At 34.7% G+C, this 8,871-nt stretch overlaps 1 protein-coding gene across 1 annotated transcript in view; it reads left to right on the top strand.

The window, feature by feature from the left end:
- Nucleotides 1-2,179: 2,179 nt before the first annotated feature.
- LOC146140712 (uncharacterized) overlaps nucleotides 2,180-8,871 on the top strand; it is a 46,341-nt gene continuing 39,649 nt past the window's right edge. Inside the window, exons 1-12 of the mRNA XM_083392679.1 lie at nucleotides 2,180-2,324; nucleotides 2,605-2,747; nucleotides 3,231-3,258; nucleotides 3,335-3,409; nucleotides 3,614-3,688; nucleotides 4,100-4,174; nucleotides 5,001-5,063; nucleotides 5,358-5,432; nucleotides 6,135-6,209; nucleotides 7,160-7,234; nucleotides 7,369-7,440; nucleotides 7,553-7,627. Of these exons, the coding sequence (XP_083248805.1) occupies nucleotides 2,270-2,324; nucleotides 2,605-2,747; nucleotides 3,231-3,258; nucleotides 3,335-3,409; nucleotides 3,614-3,688; nucleotides 4,100-4,174; nucleotides 5,001-5,063; nucleotides 5,358-5,432; nucleotides 6,135-6,209; nucleotides 7,160-7,234; nucleotides 7,369-7,440; nucleotides 7,553-7,627 (886 nt within the window). The 5' untranslated portion in view covers nucleotides 2,180-2,269. The remainder of the gene's footprint in view (nucleotides 2,325-2,604; nucleotides 2,748-3,230; nucleotides 3,259-3,334; nucleotides 3,410-3,613; nucleotides 3,689-4,099; nucleotides 4,175-5,000; nucleotides 5,064-5,357; nucleotides 5,433-6,134; nucleotides 6,210-7,159; nucleotides 7,235-7,368; nucleotides 7,441-7,552; nucleotides 7,628-8,871) is intronic.

The following is an 8,871-nucleotide window of genomic DNA, read 5'->3' as shown; positions in this document are numbered from 1 at the left end:
GTTATAATAAAACCAACCTGATACAGCAGATCCTGGGCCACTTAAACAGCTTGGAAACAACCAAAATATTCACAATGGAAACAGAGAACAAATGCTCAATTTCATTTCTGGACTCATTAATCACTCGGAACCGGTCAGGTAAACTAAGGTATTTAAAATTCAAGTAACTCATTGAGATCGCTACTTGAATTTCAGATCGGACCATCCTCTATAGCACAAACGCTCGGTTGTGAACACCATGCTACACCGAGCTTCAAAACTTTGTACAAACAATAAGGACGAAGTTAACGAAATTAAACATGTTAAAAAGGCCATGAGAATAAACGAATACCCCGAATGGCTGTTCAAACCCCCCCAAAAAATCTAACCATTTAACAGCTAAACCAGAACCTACCGGTCTGGCCATTATTCCTTACATCTCAGGTCTGGCAGAAAAACTAAAACGTATTTTGAAAAGCCAAGACATTTCTACTGCTTTCAAACCGGCCAGAAAAATTGGAAACATTTTACCTTCACCAAAAGATCCAGTTAAACCAGAAAACACGTCAAGGGGCTGTTTATGAGATTCCCTGTGGAGGTTGTTCGGCAACATACATAGGGGAAACTAAACGTTCCTTTCACACCAGGAAGCTTGAACACATGCGTGATGTCCGCAGTGAAAGGGCATCCCGGTCGGCTCTGGCAGAGCATGCGGTTAAACTTCGACACGGAATTGACTGGGAACCGCACTATTACAAAAGACGGTTCATTGAATCATTCCGGTTTGACAAATGTCCTATCACCAACGATACGTGGTATCCGGCTATCTACTCGTCATTGTAGCTAACGCCATAGCTGATAAACGCTCGTTGTCCAAAGGCGCAGTTCTGCACCGGATGACTTCGTCGCGTCACAGCTGATCGCATACTTCAGCGACGTCTAGATTTATTAATTTTAATGTGTAGTCTTATGTTATACCCTTAGTAAATAAGTTGGCTAACGCACCCTCGTTTTAATTATTAACCCTGATGAGGCCAGCTGCTATCCGCTGCCGAAACGTCGGTTTATACTTCGTTTACACCAGAAGAGCGATTTCTATCTAACGATAACGCAATGTTTAATTTTTGCGCTTGACATTTTTATTTGCGCTCGACATCACAGCCTTACAACTGTGGAGTAAATGCCCTCACAACACGTTTGTCAAAATCAGCTCGAACACGAGCAATTTGTTGTGTGCCCAAATTTACAGTTTAGCGACATTTTTCTCAACATTAAACATTTGTTTCACGCTGGGAAAATTACCAAAATGGGCGCGGCTGAAAAAGGGTTAAGAACCACTGGTCTATAGCATACAGGTGGTTCTCAGCAGATGCTTTCATTTTTCTTTATTATTCTTTAAATTTAAACAACCTTAAAGCAAAATAAACTATAAATTATAAATTGTGGATATGGCACGTTTTTCCCAAACGTAACAATTCTACTTTTCGTTTAAAAAAATGTCCTCTTTTTGGGTGCTGAAAATATGGTAGCCCTAGTTTATATCAGGTAGCAGGCATGGGCAAAAAAGCAAGCCTAAGGAAACCTTGCATATCTTAATGGTTTTCAGTTTATTTTTTTGCATGTTCCATTTAAACCTCAAATTGAGATCCTAAACAAATGGATGCTATGTTCACCTCATATATACTCGTACGCTTCGCCGTAAAGACAATGCGATTTTGCAATGACACACTTTATTTCACGTGTAGGCCTACCCACAGCGAAAAAATAGAATAAAAAAGCAACACACGCAAAAAAGTTAACAACAGTGCAATTATATGGACTGTGTTGTTTATTATTTTGCACTGCATTAAACCACTGATCAAGCAACTTTACTTCCTTGAAGTGTAATCCTTTGAAAACCTGCGAGTTGCTGATGTCAGCTGTTTATGCTCTGACTGATCTTTTGGTAGGCTAATTGTAAGCCGCAATTAATTAAGATCAGCGTTATGTTTTATTAGGATTCTATTATGTTATTTTTTTTGTATTATGTTAAATTTAATTTCTGTTATGTGAAAATTTTAATCAGTATTAAGGATTTACATAAATATTAATACCTATAAAACAAGTTTCGTTTATTTCGTTTAATATGTTTATAAAAGAAACATTTCCTCAAAGATACATTAATGACCAAAAATATTTATTAATGTTATTTTTAGAACTGGTAAACCTTTTATATCTTCAATACCTTGTGTTTCGTTTGATAACTTCTACATGTTGTTCTTGCGTATGATATGAGAAGTATTTTGCAAGTATGTCAAGAACAGACAGCAAGGTCGAAATAATGTTGTCAGAAATTCAACCCTCAGGTATAACTTATAAGATTATACCTAAATAAACACAAAACCGAGATCATTGAAAAGTCAAATCATTACTGCCATTAAGTCTTGCTGTTTCGTACATTTTGTGCATTTGAATCTTTGAACTTTGTTTAAATATTAACTTTTGTTTTATTTACATTGCCTGTCAGTTTGTTAGTTAGAAAAGCCTATTGCTTTTTACGACATTATAAACATTTAAATGTAGTATATTCCTAGAATTGATTTCGTTTTCGAAGATGTAAAATTGAACCCAAATTTGTTTTGAAAGATTCGGTTTGCAGAAGTGGAGATGAAGAAAAATTACATCACAATATACTGAATATGCAAAAGAATTTAAGAAGGCTTGACATCCTTATAGCATGCCAGACAGTGGTTCTTGTAATTGTATTGGTAGTTTTTGCTATAATTACGGTAAGTTTAAAAAAAAGGCTGTCAGGAGGTCACTATTAACAAACGCAAATGTATATGTCGGGTGAAAGTAGAACAAATTGTTACCGCTTATAGATGATGACGTCACGTCACAAAGTTCATAAAAAACATCCAAAACAAGTAATCCTAGGAAACTTGAGGTTATCGTTCCATGTAGTGCACAAATATGCAACTGAATTATTAGTTTCAATATATTAAAGGAGATGACGGTAAAGCCTGCTGAAAAAGGGATATGGCCTGGTGAAATAACATTTGTTTTGTAAAAAAGTTACATTTTCACGGGTAAAAATAATTTTACTTTTTTTTTGACCGCCGTTCCGGCAGCTAATGTTGGACCTGCGATCGCCGTACAGAACAATCCTGGCTACTTTTGCAACTGATCTATGTCATAACATATAGATTTGAATTGAAGTTATAATGTCATATAGCATTTATTACCATCTTTTAATATGTTTTTTTTTTCAGGTAAAAATCGGTGGTCAAGATAACTTAAGTATGTGGCCGTTTTTTATTGGTTTAATTGCATTGACTTTCGCTTTTTTTAATGTCGAACTCTTTTCATTATTTAGAGTCTTCAGACACTAAACCAAGCCAGCTGTTCATGAAGGACAACCAAAACGACAGTTTAATTTCACCGATTAATGGTTTGTTGAATTAATTCTTGATGCTCTAACAAATTAAAAACAAAACTCTACAAAATGTAATGCATGCATTATGAACCCTATACAAATTGTGAATTTCAATTAAACTAATGAACTTCTAAATAATTTACTTTTGCGCAAATTTTTATCTTAACTTTTAATTTTTTTACGGAAGATTCATTGTGAGGAATGCATTTTTCATTTCAGAACTGCATGTCAAGAATGCTGCAGAGATACATTCTAAAATAAATCGCAATTATAACGTCCTTCAAATGATTCTTGGTGGGTGGTTTCAGGACTTAAACTAACTGTATTATGACAGAAAGCTTTTATCGAAAAAAAGTTAGTTTTGTAAGATTTAATAACAATGTATAGCTGACTGCTTTGATGAGTTGGTTTGTAGTATCCAGACTTATAGTTTTATTCGCAACGGCAGTCTCAACTGCTGACAGGGAATTTTGCTATATGCAATTTTTGTATATCTACCAGGCTGATATATCAAATTTGGACGATGCGCTAAAGGCCGTACAAAAATGTTTTACGGCACACAGTGGGCCACGGAGTGTTTTATCAAAAAAATTGGGCCACGGAATAAAAAAGTTTGGGAACCGCTAGCTACACTAAAGTAAAATCTGTGAGATAGAAAATTAATTATTACAAAGTATATAACTGTCTACTGTATTTGTGTTACAGAAGTGCTTTTGCAGCGGAGTAACACCACGGCAACAGAAAGCTTGGGATTAACAACACGCTTTCAAAAAATTGAAGGTATCACACTAACTACATATTCAAAGTTACAACGGATACTGACCAATTTTAAACAGTTTGGCAAATAAAATTTAGGTTTGGTTTGGATAGCTTTTTCCTCTGAGGTTCGATTTAAGATGCACTTACCACTACCGTACAAAAGGTAACATGGAAAACGATAAACCCAAAAATAAAAAAAAATAAAATATCGAAATTATTTTCTCGACATTGCATTTATTAACAAAGATATTTAAACAACCATAGTGAGAAATTTCTCTTATGGTGTAAATAATGGACGTTTCGGTAATAGATACCAACTTACCTCTTCAGGTGTTTTTCGTATCGAAGTTTAACCGCATTCTCTGTCACAGTCAAACAGAACGCTTTTTCGTGGCGGACATGGCGGACATGGCGGATTTTTTCTAGTTTTCAAGTATAAAGTCTTTAGTTTCTCCTATGGAGATAGGTTGCAGAGCAACCCCCACAGAGAATTTCAAAAACTGCTTCTTGTCGTTTCTCCAGTTAGACGAGATATTTTTGTAAGGGTACCATATGTTTCCATTTTTCCTTATAGACCACCTCGCTATATCCCCAAGGAATATGACCGTTTTTATTACACAATGATGTTATATCAATTCCTCGCAAACTGGTTATCTTTAAATCTTGTGATCGTTATTTTTGTATGGTCGTTTGAAAAATGACCGCTTGAAAATATATTTATTAAGAACACATATTAAATATCGATTTTAAACACAAATTCAAATTGATCTGCATTTTTTAGACTTGAAACGCCTTTATTTTTTTTATTCTGTTGCAACATATTAATATTTAACAATTTGTTTTGCAGAACTGCTAACGCAGCAAAAAATGGAAACAGAAAAACAATTTCTCAACGTTCGACAACAGCTGGGTAAAGCTTTCTTTTGTACAATTAGAAACGTAAAAGTCATCAAGCATAATGCGTCACATAATTTATAAAACGTGCTTCGAAGATAAGATATAGCGTACACTTGTATCCGATTAAAAACTAAAAAAAAATAATATCAGATGAATTTCGCTTTTGAAGCGAACCTGGTGGTCGGTAAATGCGCCAACTACTAAAAAACATTTTTAAAGAGGTTTAAGTACCGACCCTCAAGCGTACATATTGCTGTTTTGTTTTTAGTGTTAATTTTGTTTCTATTTGTAACGATATCAACTGCAGATGTGTTTCACTCAAACGTGAAGAAGACAAGCGACACACTCTTATTAATTCAGAAGCAACAACAAAACTCAACTGGTAGGTCTTCGCGTTATAGCCTACAGTCTGTCAGTAGAATTGGTCGGTAAACACTAAACATATACATCCCCCAATAAAATACAATTGTTTTTTTATATCGCTTTTCACCGGTTAAAATATCTAATGGTTCTCGACCTGTATGTGTTCGTGTTACGTGTATGCTTTTCAGTTGTTCCGATGGTTAAGCTTGTGCAAAGAACATTTTGTGCGGCAAGCGACGCACTTTTGAAATAACAAAAATGCTTCTTCTAGTAGTTTTTCTAGTAGCGCTTCATCTGTTTCAGTTTTCTTTAACCAATAACAAACTTCAGCGATTAATTTAAACCTAGTTGAAGTGTTTCCTTGCCTGATCTTTCACAATTTCAAGTCATTTAATTCAAGACTGTGTTGCAATGACTTAAGTCATAACTTAAGTCGTTTCGTTTAAAGTGACTTGATCATTGAATCAATTGACTTGGGGTGTAATTGAGTGTTTTAACTTCACAATCTTTTTAGTTATTTATCTGGTCGTCTCTAGATCCACCCCTGACTAGGTGATCCGCGCTCAAAAAAGAATAAGAACCAATTACCCATTAAAATTAATAAAAACGGTAAGGTGTCGCGAAGAAAATTACTAAAAGCGGTTGTGTCCCGAAAAAACAACAGTAAAGCTGGAGTGTCGCAAAAATAAATAAATGTGATTTTGGTCGATTTGTTTTACAGATTTGTTTTTGCGACAAAGTAACAAAACTGGAGCAGATCGACGTGGAATTATGAAGCACATTTCCGAAGTTAAAGGTATTTTTAACAACAAAGTAAAAATCAACAATTTTCATTGTTGTAGTTCACAGATTTCGAAACCCATTATAAAAGGTGATGCTTTATAAACGTTGGTTTTAAAACAGGGAGTCGAACCGTTTGACTTTTCCGGTTCAAGTTCGGTTCGGGTTCAAGGATTTTTCAAAAATCCGTTTCAGTTCCGGTTTCGGTTCGGAGGAATTTAAAAGTTCCGGTTCAGCTCCGGTTCGACAATCGTTATTTCAAAACCGGTTCATAAAGTTCCGGTTCAGATACAATATAATTTGCGCTAAATCTTAAAATTTTGGGTCGATAAATGTAGAGAATAATCTTTGAATTGTAATTCATTTAATCTAAGTTCCGTGACTTATTAAAAAAACAGTCAACTCAATATTGAAATATCTAAAAAAAAAAAAAATGAACGATTTTTTTATTCAATGTTCATATTTTTTTCATAAAATTTCGAACATGGCGAACTTGACTAAAATAGAAGTTGTGACGTCATGCTGGAGCGAACCGCTTTTGTTTACAGGTTCGGGTTCGGTTAAGGTTCAGGTACTTTCAAATTATTCGGTTCAGTTCCGGTTCGGCTCCTTAAAATCTTATAAAAACCGGTTCAGGTTCGGTTACGGTTCGGAAAAAATTGACCCAAAACCGGTTCATAAAGTTCCGGTTCGGTTCCGGTTCAACTCCCTGTTTCAAAACAAGTTAAAAAAACACTTATATCTTTATAAAAGGCTAATAGAAATACAAGATTAAAACAAGATATGTCCCAAAAATTAAAGCCCAAATAAAAAATATGTATCATAATGTACAATAAATGATTAATTCAAATTCAATTCGGTCTAGCGAACTATACTGTTACATAATTTGTCAAATGCAAATTTTAGCCGATCATCAGTGGAAGTAAAATAGAAAATGAAATAACCTTTAGCCTTTTTGTGTTACAGAATTACTAACGCAGCAAAGTAACCGCACCAATGCACAAGGTCACAAAGTAGCAAATCAGCTTTCCAGAGTTGAAGGTACAATTTCTTTTAACGCATAACAATAAACCAGCTGTTTTTTAGTTTGCCAAAACGAGTTTAATTTGCTATGCTTTCTCGAATCCTGTTAAACGTTTGCATTTTGACGCAACAATCTTAGATTTATATTACAGAATTCCTCACTCAGGGAAAACAAGAAATGGAAGACAATGTTCTCTCCATTCAAAAACAGCTTGTGGATATAGGTAGAACTTAATAATAAGTATTTTTAAGTATTTTTCGACAGTTTTTTTTCGACTGATATTATGCATGTATTTCAAACTTTTATTTTGTGTTTGTAATAAAATAATTTTTCAGAAGTTTCCCAGTCAAACGCAGGCAACACATCGGAAAAACTGTTACTGATCCAGAAAAAACAACAAAATTCAACAGGTGGATTATTAATATGCCATATTTCAGAAAAGAAAAGAGTTATCGGTTACCTTTTTTATTTAAAAGGTTTTAAAAATGTTCCTTTTTCTTTAAAATAGGTAAAATCACTTAATGTATTTCTAAAGACAGGTGTTCAAATATTACCAAATAGTTCAAAAAATTGACTAAAAGTCTTTTGAAACTTTGTAAGTAAAACTGTTTGATCTTCGATTTATGCTACAGATTTGCTTGTGCGGCAAAGTAACAGCATGGAAGTAAAATGTAGCCGAATTTTAACTAAATACCTTTAAATTAGCATTTTTATAGTTTCTCTTGCAGAAGCTTTACAGTAATTCTGAGTGAACTGACCCTTGGAGATCCACTTTATACATTGGCATTGTATTTTAATTTTCGTTTTCTGTTTCAGAATTGCATACTAACGGTAAAAAAGAAACGAAAGAAAAACTAACATCTCAAAACAGCGTATGCAGTGTGCCAGTTTATGAATAATGTCAAAATATCCCCAACTTGCGTGCCAAACATTTTTCTATGTTTAGTTTTGCACTGACCGTGTCCGAGTGTGGCCAAATGTGCGAGATTTCGTCGAGTCCCTAATCTTGGTCCGACTCTACACCCTGTATATTTCACACATTTACGTAACTAAAATAAGATGAATATTTAGCAACCCATTCAAAGGGCTCATAGAAAATGTAACAAACTGTCACGAACACAATACTGTGCCCGCTATTTTGGAATATACTTCGACGCTTTCAATCGATACCTAATTGTTAACTAACAGTTTCTCTTTTAGCTTGGTTTCTCAGTCGCACAAAAACCTTCGTGCTTACTTTTAGATTGCCCTGCTTTAACCACTGATCTCTATGAAAGTTTCCCTCGTAACTTTTAATGTAGAATGACCTGTTTTATAACAGTAAACATCGCGCCACCTTTGGAGCATTGTAAAGTCGTAAATGAAAAATTTAACGCTCACAGAAAATAATGTTAAATACAACAGTTAAGACACTAATTTATGACAACATCACTGCACATCGAACTGGAAATGTGCACAACCATTTAGTTAGCGCTGGTGTTAGTGATGTAATAATAATGGTAATGATGTGGTATGATGTTATGGTTGCGCTTTCTTAAGGTGATATAACGTGCGCGTTAAATCATTTGGCGTGCCCTGAAAAATCATCTATCGTGCCACTTGTGGCATGCATGCCAGGGGTTGCCGACCCCTAGATTATAGACTATAGCAGGGT

The sequence above is a fragment of the Ascidiella aspersa genome, chromosome 6, assembly GCF_963924565.1.
Source record: "Ascidiella aspersa chromosome 6, kaAscAspe10.2, whole genome shotgun sequence".
Lineage (NCBI taxonomy): Eukaryota > Metazoa > Chordata > Ascidiacea > Phlebobranchia > Ascidiidae > Ascidiella > Ascidiella aspersa.
This window is presented reverse-complemented; position numbering and strand designations above follow the sequence as displayed.